Below are 16,576 nucleotides of genomic sequence, written 5' to 3'. Positions count from 1 at the left end.
GACTGGGGTGGAGTGAAGTCTTAGGGACATAGTCGGCTTTTCTGCTGCTGTGACTCAGGGACCCTCCAGCACCACTGCAGAGGGGGACGGTGGACGTGGGGCCCAGGGTGTCCCAGGTCCCAGTCCACAGATGGCGGCTCCACTCCTGGCCGAGGGGAGGCAGGACATCATGGAGGAAGAGTGTGGGGAGGGAGCAGCTCCCATGGGGACCAGGGAGCAGGGACTCCACTCTCCAGGGACAAAGAGAGACCCCAAGCCACAGCCCCAGGGCCACCTCCTCCCCACACCCCACCTGCCTCCAGGGGCCACCAGGGGACCCCCAGGGAGCCATTCCCTGCTGGGTTCAGGCCTCACACCCCTCACTCCTCCTCTGGACCTTCCTGTGTCACCTCCCACGGGGACTCAGGGGACATGGTGTCCAGCCCAGAACAGCAGGTGTGGGACGCCATCCCACCAGTTGGCTTAGCCACAGAGCTGCCTTGGCACAGAGCCGGTGCCTGGAGTCAGAGGGACTTGTGTGGGTTCCCTGGCTCTGTCACCGCTTGCTGTGTGACCCTGGGCAGGTGGCTTCACGTCTCTGAGCTCTCTTCCCTCTGGGCTTTGCTAGGCTTGGCTGTGTGACCTTGTGACCTTGGGCACATCAGTTCTGTTTCCTTAACCTATAAACCCTCGTCCTCCCTTCACCTCCGCAACGTGTATACAGTAGGCACTCTCCCATTTCACAAATGAGCGAACTCACCTGCAAAGGGGAGGTTATCCCCGGCTCACAGCGAGGTGTCCTGACAATCTGTGACAGTCTCATTCCCAGGTGGCACGGAGCCTGCAGCGGGTGTCCCCAGCCAGTGTCACTGAGCTCCATGAAGCCAGCTCCGGGCAGTCGGCCCTGGCCCCCACCCAGTGGCTTGGCTGACCAGGGAGGCCCGGGAAGCCCGCTAGGCGGGTGGGGACGAGCCAGCGCCTGTGCCCAAGCGGCAGGGTGGCCCGTCTCTTCCCCATCCACTGGCGGGGCCTGTTAGCCCAGCCTCAGGGGGTTCCCCGCTGTTGGTGGCGCTGTGACAGCTGGCTGCTGTTGGAAAGCCCTTGCCGGCCCCTCCCCCACGTGGGAAAAGTCACAGAATCCTTTATGCAAGTGACTTCCAGGCCTGGAGCTGGGGACCCCGGGGACAAGGGAGGGACACTGCACCCAGGAAGCACCTGTGTCACCCAGGCTGAGTGGCCACCTGCACCTGACACACCGGCTCCAGCCCTGAGGCTCAGGATGGGGACCCTGTGTCCTGGTAGCCCCAGGTGGCCCGACCCGGGGGCTCTGGAGGGACTCCCACAGGGGACAGGCACTAAGGGCTGGTCTGGCTGAGGCTGTCAATCACGGGCTCCCGTTTGGTGACGTCTTTCCAGGTTTGCCTCCACAGCGCCCCAGGCTCACCCCCAGCCTGTCCCTGCTGTCACCAGGGGTGACCAGGACAGCCAGGCCAGCCTGGACCTCTTCGTGAACTTGGTGCCTTCACCTGTGACCAGGGACTGAGTGCTGGTGCCTTACCCTGGGCCGTCCCCAGCCCTCTTCTGTGTTTAAAGACAGGGTCACCCTGAGCTGCTGAGGGCCTTGCTAAATGGCTGAGGCTGGCCTCCGAGTTGCCATCCTCCTGCCTCAGCCTCCAGGTCGCTGGGATGACAGGCGTGGCCACCACACCCTGCTCCATGGGGCGCAGCAAGGCACACAGATCCCATGACCAGGCCTGACTTCCAGTGGCCTCGATGCTCCTGCTGGCCAACAGGACACTGCTTGTGGCCCTCAGGCTAACGGTCCTGGGTGCCCCGTGGCCCTGCGGTCACTCCCAGGGTAGGGTCCCCGTTCCTGGAAGGAGCGTCCCTGTGCCCGGGGGAAAGGGCTCCCAGCCTCTGGGAGTGAGGCTCTGGCCCTGACCCTCCCCTGGCAGCTGTGGGCCCTTGGTGGCACAGTCAAGGTCAGCCGAGCCCACTGCTGGCCTGTCCCCAGCTCTGACATCCCTGTCCTTGGCACTCTGTGGACTCTGAGGGGTCACCCTGCTCCCACCCAGGAGGGGTCACTGAGGGACACCCTTGTCACTAGTCCCCACCTGCCTCTGGTCCCCTCGTGGGCTCACACAGACCCCAGGGCCAGAGACCCCTCCCCTCCCGCCCTCCCAGACCCCAACCCCAGTGGCCTGGGCCCAGGCAGGAGGATGGACAGCGGCCCACGTGGGGTCACGGCTCCGGGTTCCCGTCTGTCCCCTCAGTCCCTGGGAGGCAGGGGACCCACCCCAGGAAGACACGGCAGCCAGTCCAGTCAGGAGCCTTTATGGGTCTCGGGGACAGAAGCCCCACAGTGACAGACCGCGGCCTGCAGGTCCCCAGCCCGCGCCGGGCACAGGTGACCTTGGGGCCCTGGGGTCGGATCCAGGTCACCACGGGGGGAAGGACCCTGCTGGGCCTGGGCTCTGCTGCAGGGGGCGGCGTGGGGACAGCCTGGGATCGGGGGACCCTGCCTGGCCCCAGCACGGGGCGCGAGGGACACTGGGGGAGCCCGTGGACACATCTGGAGAGAGGGCCAGGTCAGCTGAGCAGCGTACCCACGCCCCGTGCCCAGGGCTAGGTGGCAGTCACTGGCTTGGAGGGGTGGGTGCTCCCGTCACCCCACACCCGAGGGGACCCTGAGTGTCCCCTTCAGGGCAGTGGTGGGGACGGGCCAGAGGCAGGAACTCGGCTCTGGGCACGGGGACAGGAGGCGGCCCGGGACCCACCCTGGCCGCCACCAGCCTGGGACAGAGACCTCGCTGCCACCGCCCTGGCACCCCGCCTGGGGCCTTGGTTCTGGGGACCTGGCTTGGCCCCGCTCTCCCTGGTGTCCCCTCCCCAGCCGCCTCCCTGTCCCCCCGCACCCCCCAGCCCCACTTTAGAGCCCCAGGTCGACCCAGGACCTGCCCCTGCGGCTGAGTGCGGGGTGTCCTGGGCCCCCCTCGTCACCACACGGGGACCCCGCGGGAGCAGGCCCAGACCTTGCTTTATTGGGGGGACCCCAGACTGGAGAGGCCACCTGCGTCCCTGCCCCAGGTCCCACGCCACACGGCTGGGCACACGGGTCCCCCGGGCGCCTGGCACTGGGCTGTCCTCGGCAGCGTGGCTCCTGACACCTGAGGCACGGACAGTGGGACAGCCACCTGCGCCTGGGGGACAGCCCAGCAGGGTGGAGATGGGACTTCCTCTGTGCACCGACCAGGACGTGTCCAAACCTCAGGGCCCGGGCCTCCTGGCCTCCTGGCCTCCTCTCCTGTTCTGAAGACCTGCGGCCTCCACTGGGCCTGGTCCGACCCTGGACCCCAGGGGATCTTGCCTGGCCGCTGTCCTGCCCACGGGGACTCGGGACTCAGGACCCGGGCGGGGAGCAGAGGGGCCGCGGCGGGCCCTCCTCTGGCCCAGGCGGGGACGGCTCGGCCCTCCTTCCCCTCGGTGCGCTGGGCGCCCAGGGCCCCACGGGGTGGACACAGCACTAGAGCAGGTGGTGGCGGGCCGGAGACAGGCTGGTGCCACCTAGCGCAGCGCAGGTCACGACACCGAGGGCGACAGCAGCGGGGTGTCTGAGCTCTGGGTGGAGATGCTGGGCGACTGGGGTCCGATGAGATCCAGGTGGCGCAGGTTGAGGATGGAGTCGGCGATGATGCGGGCCGTGCGCTTCTGGTAGCCCCCCGAGGTCACCATGAGGATAGGGATCTGCCGGCTTCGGACCACCCGGAACACCAGCTCGTCCCGCTTCACGATGCCCTGCGCGAGGATGGGGAGTGGAAGTCCTGCTGCAGATCTAGCCCTGCTCCGGCCTGCTGTGGCTTCCACCCACAGGCTCCCAGCTTTCCTGCTGCTGCAGAATCTCCCGGAGCCCGTGCCCCCCGCCAGCGTCAGGACCTACCTCTGGGCTGATGGCCAGTCCCCCGAGGCGGTCCCCCTCGAGGACATCGGTGCCAGCGTTGTAGATCACCACGTCCGGGCTGTGCTCCTGCAGGGCCTTCTCCATGTTCCTCTCCACCTTGTGCAGGTACTCCTCGTCCTCCGTGCCCCAGTCCAGTTCCACCTTGCGCCTGATGGCCTCTGGGACAGGGGGACACAGAGTGCCCATGTGCAGGGGAACTGCGGCTCAGGATGGGGAAGCCGGTGAGCCTCGGGGCTCAGTCACTTGGACCACACTCGTGGCACTCACCGGCACCCCAGGCAGCAGTGGCCCTGTTATGGTCTGGGTATGGGGTACCACCCAGGCCCAGGGGAGAAAGGCTGGGAGACAACCTGTGGAAGCACCAGAAGGGGCTGGACCTTTAAGAGGCGGAGTCAAATGGAAGGAAGTGATGTCACTAGGGGCGTGGCAGGGCCTTTAAGAGGCAGAGCCAAATGGAAGGAAGTGATGTCACTGGGGGTGTGGCCAAACATTTAAGAGGTGGAGCCAAGCAAAAGGAAGTGATATCACTGGGGGTGTGGCTAAACCTTTGAGAGGTGGAGCCAAGCAAATGGAAGTGACTTCACTAGGGGCGGGGCTCCACTGCTCTCTCTGCTGCCCCTCTGCTCCCTGCCAAGACCTGCTGCTCTGCCACAGGCCCCCAGCCATGGAGCCAACTGTCCACAGACCTGAGCCCTCAAAACACTGATCCAGACCCACCTGTCCTTCCTGTAAGGTGGCCACCTCAGGTGTTTTGTCACAGAGGTGAAAAGCTGAGGGACCCACAGAATGGGCAGGTTCCCGCCCTCCAGCCTCATCTGGGCATCTCACACTAAGTTGCTGAGGTTGGCCTCCACCCCCTAATCCTCCTGCCTCAGCCTCCCGAGCTGGTGGGATTACAGGCGTGTGCCACTGTGCCAGGCTCTAGTGACTTCTTCAGGTCCTAGCGTCCTGATGTGTCAAAAGGGAACAACCCCCACCTGGTAGGGATACTGAGAGAAAAGGAGGAGGCTTCTATGGGGTTCGGAATTTAGGATGCTCAGCGAGGCATCCCCCTCTGAGTAAGCATGCATTGGGGATGCGGGGGACAGCAGCTTACGCTTGGCAAAGCGGTCCCCGGGGTAGATGTGGCGGTTGTAGACGTCCATGATATACACACGCTTGTCGTCCATGAAGTCCCGCTCGTGCCCGTTGCCCTGGGAGGACACGGAGGCTGCAGGAGCCCTGGGGACGCAGGCCTCGCCCAGCCCACCCTCCCGTGTGACACTCCCCTGTTCGGGGCAGCGTAGCTTGCCCTTGAGGACAGAGGCCTCTGGGGCTGGGATCCAGACTGGGACCTGGCCTGCGATCTGCAGGAGGACCCCAAGGAAGCCAGGCCTGCTCCAGTCTGCGGGCGCCAGGGGGCATCGGGGACAAGAAAAGCCAGCTGTAAAGGGCTGAGCAGTGTCACCTGACCTCAGGGGACCCGGGAAGTGTGTGTGAGAATCGGCCTAAAGGACAAGGGTCCCCGGAGCTGATCCGCGCCGTGCAGGAGGCGGCACTCAAGTGGTTGGCAAGCAGTAGGGAGCCACAGCAGGGCATAGAGCACCGTCAGCCCACGGCTCGGGACGAGCCACTGTGTGGTGACGGTGAGGAGGGAGGGAAGACCTCAAAGCAGGACCTGTCCCCCTGGGTGGGCTGGGAGGGCACAGGGACAGAGAGTCCCTCCACCCGGGCCTGAGAAGCAGAGGAGGGGACAGAGGCCGGGGACGCAGGGGGGGAGTCCCCTGCCACAGGGGATGGGGGCGGGGCTCCCACGGGCGCTCACCTGATGGGCATCGAGGTCGATGATGGTGGCCTTGGAGACGCCGTCCACTCGCTCAAAGAGGAACTGCCAAGGGAGGGGCAGGCAGGCGTGAGGACCCGGCAGGGCGGAGGGCAGGGGGACGCGAGGGCACAGGGCACAGGCCCTCTCGCCAGTGGGCCCGAAGGTCACTGCCCGGGAGAGCTGTGTGGGCAGGGGTCAAGCCCCGGGCCTCCCCACACTCCCCTGGAAATGCACAGAGTTTGGGGGATCCCCCACCCCCGCACTTCGCTCCCCAGACTTTCTGACACTGGGGCCGGGGGGACCTGGCCCTCTGAGCCGCGTCCCCAGCCCTGTTCTGTGTTTGATTTACAGACAGGGTCTCGCGGGGTTGCTGAGGGCCTCGCTTGGGCTGAGGCTGGCCTCCACCTTGCCATCCTCCTGCCTCAGCCTCCCCAGCTGCTGGGATGACAGATGGGCCCTGAGCCCCGGCTGTCCCCACACCCAGCATGAGGCCGCTGCAGAGTGGCTGGGGGCTCTGGGGTCTGGCAACCCTGAGGGCCACCCTGGGAGTCCCCCATGTGGGCCCAGCCGTGGGCGACAGCTGATGGGGCTGGGCACACAGTGGGTGCCGGCTGCTGCCAGGTCCCTCGCTATACCCCCTTGGCCCCCTGGTCCCCTACCTCACTGACCACCCCCGGCCAGTGGAGCCCGGTCCCTGCCCACGTTCGGGGACACACCTTGATGGCCAGTGTGATGTCCGCGTAGGCACAGAAGCCCCCGCCCCGGTCGCTAGAGCAGTGGTGGAAGCCGCCCCCTGCAGAAGGCAGATGGCGGTCAGGGCCACGGTCATGGCCACCAGGGGCTTGGTCCCCTCCAGGCCTCCACGGGGCCCCCTCCAGCCCCAGGTGGGCAGAGAGCCGGTCACCTGCCCGGGCTGGGAGCCCACAGCCACCCTGCAACTCCTGAGGGACCGGAGTCACAGGCCGCTCTAATGGACCCACACTGGCCCTGGGGGCCGCATCCGAGGGGCACAGCCGTCCCACCCACCAGGCCGCTGTGCTTGGGTCACAACATGGTGGCCGCCACCTCAGGGCTCCTCCCAGGGCCCAGCTGGCTGGAGCCTCCAAAGAGGGCACTGTCACCACTAGGCCCGTTTAAAGAGGAGACTTGGGCACAGAGAGGGTTGGCAGGTTGCCCAGGGTCACACAGCTAGGTCGGGGCAGAAGCAGGATCTGAACCTGGCTGGGCCAGGACCCGGATCTTCGGCCACACCACCAGACTCTCCACGGGAGACGGGCCCCCGGAGTCCCCTGGAGGGCATCAGGGGCCCTCATGTGCGCGGGTCACCGTGACACCATCTGTGGGCATCAGCACCCAGAGGTGACCAGGAGGAGGTCACGGCTGAGGCCCACACCAGCCTCCCACTTACCAGGTGCCCCAAGGGTGCCTCCAGGTCCCTACATAAGGAATTTCAGGGTGGCTACCTCTAGTCCCTTCCTGTCCCCAGCCCCCCTCAGGCCAGCTCCACTGGGCACTCACCTACGTTGATGGCCCAGCCTCGCTCCACCGCCAGCTTTCCCGCCTTTGGGGACAAACAGAGAGTGAGGTGAGGGGGCCTCTCCACCCGCTCCACCCACGGGGTTCCAGCCAGCTCCCTGTGGCCACCAGGGGGGGACGCAGGAGCCACCCACCCCAGCCCCAGCACACTCAGCCCTTCCTGGGCCAAACCCGCGACTGGGCAGGGAAGCAGAACCAAACTCAGGACTCATCACTACAGGAGGGTGATTTGATCTTGTTTGTTTGGCACCAGGAATTGAACCCAGCGCTGCCCGACCCCTGAGCCCTGTCCCCAGCCCTTGTCATATTTTATTTAGCGACAGGGTCTCGCTGAGTTGCTCAGGGCTTTGCTACGTGGCTGAGGCCGGCCTCCAACTTGCGATCCTCCTGCCCCAGCCTCCCGAGTAGCTCCCACCCTACCTACCATGATGGTTCCTCCTGTCTGGATCCGAAGGGGCCGCAGCACCTTCCTCTGCACAAGGAAGTTGGGGAGGAAGATGACAGGGGGGATCTCTGTGATGGTGGCGACCGCGAAGGACCACTGTGGAGAGAGAGGAGGACCCAGGAAGTGAGACTCCCCTCAGCACCCGGGATGGTCTTGGGCTCCGTGGGTAAATGCACTTCCTGTGGCAGGAAGTGAGAGCCAGAGCCAGGCACAGCGCACTGGCCTGCGATCCTGGCAGCTCAGGAGGCTGAGGCAGGAGGATTGCAAGGTGGAGGCCAGCCTCAGCAATCAGCGAGGCCCTGTCAATAAAATGAAAAGGGCTGGGGACGGGGCTCGGGGGTAAAGTACCCCTGGTTCCGTCTCCACCAAGGAAGGAAGGGACAGAGGAAGGAGGGACAGAGGATGGGACAGTCGGAGGGAGGGCAGGGCTGCTACGGCCACGGGCCCCTCCCAGGCCAGGCTGCAGGACCAGGTCAGCCCCAAGGGCCTGGGCACCTGAAGCCCTTGGCTGCCCTCTGGTGTCCACAGGAAGAACTGCAGCTGGATGGACCTAGGCCCGCCTGGGCGCCTGGCCAGGGACCCTGCGGCCCTGCACCGTCTTCTGCTCTTGAGGGGCCCAGACACCTCCAGGTCCCCGGGCACACACACCACGCACTGACCCCAACCCTGCCTGGCTGAGATGCATCCGGGCCACTTTCCCTGTCACCAACCCCTGCAAGAGCCCCACAGGGCCCAGTGACATGTCCAGGAACAAGTCACTCACCAGAATGCTCCTGGCACCGCCTGCAGCCGGGTCCCCACCCCTGGCTCTGCTCCTAAGGCTGTGGTGGCCCAAGGGTGGCAGTATCAGCACCGAGAATACGTCACACAGGCCAAAATGCAGTCTGCCCACCCACCCTGCTGCAGAGACCCCACTCTCCTGCGGCTGGGTCTCCCCTGCGGACATCCTCACAGAGGTCCGGACCCAGGAGTGCGGTCAAGGAGGGACCGGCCACCCCACTGTTCCCATGGAAGTGAACTCTGCCCCATCCCCAGCCCTTTTTACATTCTATTTAGAGACAGGGTCTCACTGAGTGGCTTAGGGCCTTGCTAAATTGCTGAGGCTGGCCTCCACCTTGTGATCCTCCTTCCTCAGCCTCCTGAGCCGCTTGGGATTAGAGGATGATGCCACTATACCCGGCCATCCCTAGGCCTTTTTATTTTTTATATTGAGACAGGGTCTTGCTAAATTGCTGACGGCCATGCTAAGTTACTGAGGCTGTTCTCCAACTTGCGTTCCTCCTGCCTCAGCCTCCCAAGTTGCTGGGATGACAGGTGTGTGCCATCGTGCCTGGCCAAAGGGCACTTCTTTTTTAACCTAAACACAAAAAAACAAAATAAACCAAACAATCCCCACAGTGAATATCATAATGGTAGACGACTTTCCACCTAAAGTCAGTGCTAAGACAAGTTGCCCGCTTTGCCGTTTCTACTCAACACAGTATTAGAGGGTCAAGCCTAAGCAATTAAGCAAGAAAAATAAATAAAAATGCACCCAGATTAGAAAGAAGTAAAACTCAGTCTATCCACAGAGGATACAATGACAGACCCAGAAGATCCTGAAGAATGTACACACGCAAACACAGACATGAGAACAACACAGCAGAGTTGCAGGATGTAAGATCCATGTGCAAAAATCACTCGTTTCTTTAAAAACGGAATCAAGGAGGCCGTTCCATTAACAGCTTCGAGAAGAATCAACATGCTTGAGAATGAATTTAACCACAAGGTGAAAGACTGAGCTACGGAAAACTAGAAAACATCCCTGAAAGAGATAAAAGAAAACCTCAGCGAACGGAAAGACATCCCATGTTCATGGATGGGGAGACCAAACGCAGGGAAGAGGCAGGACCTCCCGAGGAGGCCCACAGACTGGAGGCCGTCCCCAGCCCTAGTTCATATTTTATTTAGAGACAGGGCCTTGATGAGCTGCTTAGGGCCTCGCAGTTGCTGAGGCTGGCCTTGAACTCACAATCCTCCTGCCTCGGCCTCCCCAGCCGCTGGGATGACAGGCGTGGGCCACTGCACCCATCCTAGGGGTACATCTTTATGAGCTTGAATCTGGCAATGGGATTTCCACTTGGCCCAGCCATGAATTTTATCAGAATAGTTTTAAAGAGGAGAGAGGGAAGAGGAGAGGGAGAGGGAGAGACAGAGAGACTGACTGACTCCAAGTTCCCATTCTCTCCCTCTCTACCAGGGACTTCTGCCCCCAGGAGCTGAGGTCGGTGACTCCATTACTTGGTAATTTTGTTTGTTGACTGGCTTTCTGACCTTTCAGCTCCACAGGGAAAGGAGTTGGCCTCCTATGTTCCATCCCAGCCCTGCAGCACCCACAACAGTGTTGGGCTCCTGGGCGTCCACTGGACTGGTGTGTGACTGGCGCAGCCTGGCACAGGGTGCCCAAGGCCACATGCCCACGCTGCCCAGCACGGACCCGGACCGCAAGACAAAGGGTCATGGAAATCCACAGAAGGCAGGAGCCCAGCACTGGCTGCGCCCAGCTGCCTCCCTCCATGGGCAGCTCTGGACCTTGCACACAGTAGGTGCTCAGTAAACATGGGTTTCCCTGCTTTGATGTTTTGTTGCAAACATCCGATGGCTTTTCTCCTCCGTGCCCTGTGCATGGACACTCCTGCAGGGCCGGGCATGAAGCCCAGAACCGGGGTGGGGACAGAGAGGGACACAGCAGGGGACAAGGTGACCATTACGTAACTCACAGAGAACAGGCACTGGAGCTGTTCTCGGGGACCCCTGCGGGGACACTGCAGGGCTCTGTCCTCAATCCCACAACAGAAAACAGGGACGAGAAACCGCACGCAGGAGGGTGAGCGGGGCCACTGCGGGCCACCCGCACCTCGTCCCCCACAGCCAAGTCTTTCCTGATGGCCCACCCTTCCCTGGCCACCAGGGGGTCCCTCCTCTCCGTGGGAAACCAAGACCCCTCCCCTTCCCGGTCTGTGGCACCTTCTCCCTTCACAGCTCCACTGGCTTGTCACCTCTTTGTCATCTCTGGTGACCGCTCAAACCTCACCTCCTCACTTGATGCTCTCTTTCTCTCTCTTTTTGGTTTTTTTTTTGGTACCAGGGATTGACCTCAGAAGCCCTCAACCCCTGAGCCCCATCCCCAGCCCCATTTTGTACTTTATTTAGCGACAGGGTCTCGCTGAGCTGCTCGGGGCCTCGCTTTTGCTGAGGCTGGCCTCCAACTGGCGATCCTCCTGCCTCAGCCTCCTGAGAGATGCTCTTGTGCGATTATCTCGGTTTCAAGCCTCCACAACTGACCGGCAAATCCACAGAGGCAGGAACCCTGAGCCGCATTCTTCTCTTGGCGCTCAGCACACCATTGGCATGGAATAACATGTGTGGCCTGACCAGTTCTTCACCTTAGTTAGGCGTCTTGGAAATCACCACATTTCCCCTTTTGCTCTGGCTGCCAGGAAGCTCCCATGCTGAATGGACAGCCTACCTAGTACCTTCACTTTCCCCTTCAAGCCTGCGTTCTCCTCCGGCCTCAGTCTATATACCTAGGACTGTCTCTGCTCAGACCTTTTAAATCATAAATCTTTATCACGAAGCAAGCTGCTCCCGGGTTTTTGGAAGGAAGGGGCCAGGAATGGACAGGCACAGCCTCTCTCTCTGGGCCTCACTTTTCTACCCACACATCAGGAGCTGCTGACCTCTGGCACCCACGTGACTGAGTCCACTGTGAGTCCAGCCAGGCAGCTGGGGGTCAGGCCTCGCTGACCCGGCCCCACCCCCGAGGCAGGCTGGCAGGAGCCGATCCCCAGCAGCCACACACTCCCAACTGCTCTCTGCTCCCACTAACGGGACCCAAATGCCCGGGCCCTCAGAACCTCAGCCACTAACAGGAGCTGTGAGGTGTCCTCCAGAGAGGGGTCCCCCGTGGGCAGCCGGGGGGCCCAGGCTGGTCTCCATGTGGACTTTTAAAATCTTATAAGAAGCCCATCTGTCCTCCCAGTGGCTCAGGAGGCTGAGGCAGGAGGATGGCAAGGTGGAGGCCAGCCTCAGCAAAAGCAAGGCCCTGAGCCACTCAGCGAGACCCTGTCTCTTAATAAAAATCAATAAAAAGGGCTGGGGGCAGGCTCAGGGGTTAAGCAGCCTGGGTTTAATTCCTGGTGCCAAAAAGAAAAAAAAAAACCGAGTTGCCACACTCATAAATAAGAAAGTCTCATGTAATCATCTGAATTTCTGGCTTCTCTTAGAAAGCCAGGTGCATTGGCTACATGGGGCCCACTGTGGACCACCGTGGAGGTGTCCCAGGTCTGTCACCTGCCCACCAACTCCTTTATGTCCCCTTCTGATCCCTGGGGGATGGTTGAACTAGTCTTTAGCCCAACAGGTTTTGGCAAGTCTTTATGAGGAGTCACTGGAACTGAACCTTAAGTTCAGCCTAATACAAAAATCGGCAGAAGCAGAAAAGGGTGAGGTGGATGGGGACAGGGGACAGGGTCTCCTCTCCCCGACTGCAGTCGTCCCAGCAGGGTCTGTGAGATCTGTTCGCGGAGCCCAGACTGAAAGTCACCAAAGTAGAAGTGACTGCGTCCCACGAAGCAGAAGGTTCAGGAGAAAATCCTCATTTCTCTCCTTTTCTTTCTTTCTTTTTGGTTCCAGGGATTGAACCCAGGTTGACTACCCCCTGAGCCCCATCCCCAGCCCTTTTTCTATTTTATTTAGAGACAGGGTCTCGCTGAGTTGCTACATTGCTGAGGCTGGCCTCCAACTTGCGATCCTCCTGCCTCAGCCTCCCAAGCCGCTGGGATCATAGGTGTGCGCCATGGGCGCCCAGGTGAAAGCCCTGTTTCCACATCTCCTGACCAAGGGGAGCTCACTACACACCAAGAAGGCTTTCTGTGGCCTCTGTCTTCTCCTCCAGAGAGAAGTGACTCCCCTGTTCCTCCTTCAATAGGAACAGAGAGGGTGGCCTGAGGCCCAGCGCCCACTCTGGCCACGCCCCTGGTGGGAGGAGCCTCAGGTCCCCAGCGCCCTACCTTGAGCTCGTTGAGGTAGCGCCTCGTGTGCACCACCAGCAGGTCCTCCTCCGAGGCCTCCCGGGCCTCCACCAGCATGCCGTCTGACAGCAGGTTTTCCTCTGCAACAGACAGACAGACAGCGCTGCTTCCTCCCGCTCACCTCCCGCCCACCCGGCCCTCCCCAGAGCTGGGCACTGTGGGCCTGGGGCATCCTGACCCCGGGCTGCCTCAGGCTTCCCAGGCCACCAAGACGGCAGGCCTGTCCTCCACGCCCACCTGGCCTCCGCTCACATCTCTGTCACCAAGCGGGAGCGCCAGTTGAGCCACAGCCGCCAGCCAGGACTGGATGACGACGTTGCTGTTTCATGGCTTCTTTTTAACCATGACCTTCTATTTTTGGCCCGTGAGACTGGCTTTTCCCATTTAGATGACATCATGTTTCCTCTTCTATCAAATTTAAGTTTGTTTAAAAAAAAACAAAAAACAAACCAACCCAGAGGCGAAGTCATTAAAAATATGCAGTAAATAGTGGAACAGGTGGCATGAACAGCCTGGCAGGCTCCCAAGAGTCGGTTGCCAGTGACTGGTGTTTGGGCAACACGGCATGATTTGCAATTCCCTTACGTCGCGACAAGATTTGCTCCATTTTGCAAAAGTAGAACCTGTGGCACGCCTAGAATCCCAGCCCCTCCGGAGGCCGATGCAGGAGGATCGCCAGGTGGAGGCCAGCCTCAGCCACTGAGCGAGGCCCTAAGCAACTCAGCAAGACTCTGTCTCTAAATGAAATACAAAATAGGGCTGGGGACGGGGCTCATGGTTGAGGGTCCCTGAGTTCAATCCCAGGTACAAATAAATAAAAAAGCAACAGAGATCAGTCCTGGTGGGAACCCAACTAGTGTCATACGTTTTCTATACAGAGCTCCAAGCAGGAACTCCATTCCAGAATATTCCATGGCTCCTTCCTTAGCAGGGCATCCAAGGCCCCCTCGCCCCATGGCTTCTGCCTCCCTCCCATGCCTGTCAACTTGCCACGGTTATCACCGTCCCTGTCACCTGTGACTTTATGCTTCCTGTTTTCCTCTGAATGCCCGCTCCAGCCCCTACTGCAAATGGAAAGCCAGTCTCACTCGCCAGAGAGAAAAAAAACAACCAGAAATTTAAAAAACATACGATGGAAAACAGCCAGTGTTATTCATCTCCAGTTGGACCCTATTTTCCACACGACTCAGAGCCCGAGCCTCGCTCTAGCTTTTGAGAAAAAGAGAACTGGGCTTAGGTGTCACGGACAGGCTCGCCCCAAGATGGGACCTTGCCCATGGTGTGGTCAGGAGGGACGGTCAGATCCCAGGGCATCACTTTGGATGCTCTGAAGGAGAAGCATCCAGGAGAAGCCAGAAGTGGGCGGGGCCTGCAGACTCCCCCTGGGCTTCAGGCTCCCAGGGTGCTGTGTGTTTTAGGCACGATCGCAACCTTTCTGGGCTCCAGTTTCCCCATCTGTCATCAGCCAACGTTGGAGCAAAAGCACTCCAGGTCTCAAGTTCTCTGAGTGGGTATTAGACTCCTTCAGACTCCCACGTCCCTGGGTCTAGGGTTAGCCAACTCCTCCCTGTGGGTGTATGGGGCAGAGGGGGGACTTCATCCACAGCAGTGGGGAGCCACAGAGGGTGAGTCAGGAATGCATGGTGCTTGGGAATCTGTTCTGGAAGATGCTTTTGCCAAAGGGAGGAGCGCAAGGGGAATGTGACAGTTGAATCCAGAGGTAAGAGTCTGACACTCCCGATGAGAATGAGGATGGGGAGGACACAGGGGTGAGGAAGCCCACGCAGGGCCCCAGGAAACCTTCCCTACCTTTTAGGAAATTGATCACCTTGCCCCATTTCCCGGCATCGAAAGGGTGCAGCTTCTCCAGGCCCATGAAGGTGATGTTGTAGCGCGGGGAGTACACAATGGGCCAGTGTGTCTCTGGCACATGCTGGTAGAGCTGGCTGGAGTGTGGCCTTCCGTGCACAAGGAGGACAGACACACACACAGCTGGGTCGGCCCTGGTGTGCAAAGCAGCCTCCCCGACCCCTGATCAGCCCCCACTGACCCCCTCTGCTGCAGACCAGGGCCACTGAACAGAAATCAGGATCCGGACAGGTCTGCACGGAGGAGCCCTTGGCGGCTGGCCCTGAACCAGATTCCAACCCACTCCTCCCTCCCAGCAGCCGCAGGAGCACAGGCGCCACAATTGCACCCGACTCTCCAGGGACCAGGTGTGCCCAAGGTCACACGCTCAGTCGTCAGCGCACCCAGGTGTGGGGGCCTGCAAGGCCCAGGCCTCCTGGGCCTCGGCTTGGCCCCAGGCTGTGCGGTGGCGGCTGTGGCCAGAGCTGCACAGGTGCATCCAAGGAGCGCGCACGGCAGGGCTCGGGGAGCTGCGGCGCACCCCGGGGTCGGGCGGGCATCACTGGGGGCCACACAGCGGTCCCCCTCCTCCCAAGCCCCATGGGGACCCGAAACCTGCTCTGGCCGCCGCCGTGGGGACATCTGCATAGCTGCCGGGGCCTGGGCTGGGGCAGGCCGCGCACGAGGCCGCCCCGCCAGCTCCGGGGGCCGTCCCTGCGACCCGGAGATGACCAGGGGGCGACCAGCGGGCTGGCCTGCGCACCGGGCCCAGTGACCCTCGCCCGCCATGGTGGGGCCCGCACCTGGCGGGCCGGAGGGGCGGCCGCGCACTCGCGCCCCCGCTCGCAGGGACCCCGGGGACCCTCCGGACTGCGCTGGCGCCCCGACCCGCACCCACCCCGGCTTCACTCACATCGCGGGGCCGGGCCCTCCCAGCGCTGGCCGCCGCTCCGCCACCGGGCAGGGCGGGGCGCGAGCGGGGCGGGGCCGTCTCAGGACACGCCCCTAGCCGCGGCCTGCTCGGCCGGGGAGGCGGAGCTCCTCCCGACTCCGCCCCCCGCGCCTGCGCCTGCGTCACAGAGGGATGAAAGCCCGCGCAGAACTGGAACGCAGAAAGGAGGCCTCGCCCCCAGCGCCCGTCACACCCGAAGCCCCGCCCTCCTCAGACGAATACCCAATAGGATCCCGCAACGTTCGGAAGGCCACGCCTTCGGGGGCGGGCCGCGTCCGAGAGGAACGTGCGGCGGCGGCCCGCCCCGTGGGCGTGGCCACGCTGCGCCGCGTCCCCGTGCGCGCCTCGCTCTGGGAGCTCTCCTACTCCGCTCCAACCTGCTTTCCCAGTGCGCGGTGCCGCAGACGCGCCGTGGGACTCCGGCCCGGCGTCTGCGCCTTCTGGACCTGGGCTTGCAGTGGGGAGCTGCGGGGACGGAGGGCGTCGCTCGGGTCTTACTCCCCGTAGAAGTCACGATCCCTCCTGCTCGGAGGCCACTACGGCGCCCTCCGGGATCGCAGCCCTCCTCCCGGTCCCGCTGTGGGCAGCTCCGACCGGGGCAGGAACTCCCCGCGCAAATCCTGCAGGCTCTCTGGTCCTCGGTTTCCCCGTCTGTGATCCAGGCTTCAGGGTCCACCGGGGTACCTGTGCACAGTCCCCGTCCGCATCCCCCGCCATGGTGTCAGTACACAGTCCCCGTCCCCATCCCCCGCCTCTGTATCAGTGCACAGTCCCCGTTCCTATCCCCCCTCCACGGTACCTGTGCACAGTCCCCGTCCCCATCCCCCACCACGGTGTCAGTACACAGTCCCTGTCCCCATCCCCCGCCAAGGTACTTGTGCACAGTCCCCGTCCCCATCCCCCGCCTCTGTATCAGTGCACAGTCCCCGTTCCTATCCCCCCCGCCTCTGTATCAGTGCACAGTGCCCGTCCCCATCCCCCA

The 16,576-nt window shown here is 62.3% G+C and overlaps 1 protein-coding gene across 7 annotated transcripts; it reads right to left on the bottom strand.

Annotated features, from left to right (window-relative positions):
* Positions 1 to 2,297: 2,297 nt before the first annotated feature.
* Positions 2,298 to 15,694, bottom strand: Hdac11 (histone deacetylase 11). 7 transcript variants are annotated; one of them, XM_078033383.1, is made up of 12 exons: positions 15,556 to 15,694; positions 14,604 to 14,752; positions 12,774 to 12,874; positions 8,976 to 9,079; positions 8,486 to 8,543; positions 7,702 to 7,818; positions 7,260 to 7,302; positions 6,458 to 6,534; positions 5,742 to 5,804; positions 5,034 to 5,130; positions 3,917 to 4,095; positions 2,298 to 3,774 (listed from the first exon to the last, which is right to left on the bottom strand). In XM_078033383.1, coding segments are annotated over exons 1-12 (1,206 nt in total). In that variant the 5' UTR covers positions 15,558 to 15,694; the 3' UTR covers positions 2,298 to 3,558. The 7 variants fall into 7 exon arrangements, with proteins under 7 accessions (XP_077889509.1, XP_077889515.1, XP_077889510.1 ...); XM_078033389.1 differs by having other exon boundaries at positions 15,446 to 15,598; XM_078033384.1 differs by having other exon boundaries at positions 15,541 to 15,597.
* Between the last annotated feature and the right edge of the window lie 882 nt (positions 15,695 to 16,576).

Source organism: Ictidomys tridecemlineatus, chromosome 16 (assembly GCF_052094955.1).
Source record: "Ictidomys tridecemlineatus isolate mIctTri1 chromosome 16, mIctTri1.hap1, whole genome shotgun sequence".
NCBI lineage: Eukaryota > Metazoa > Chordata > Mammalia > Rodentia > Sciuridae > Ictidomys > Ictidomys tridecemlineatus.
Note: the sequence above shows the minus strand (reverse complement) of the source record. Positions and strands in the feature narration are given on the sequence as shown.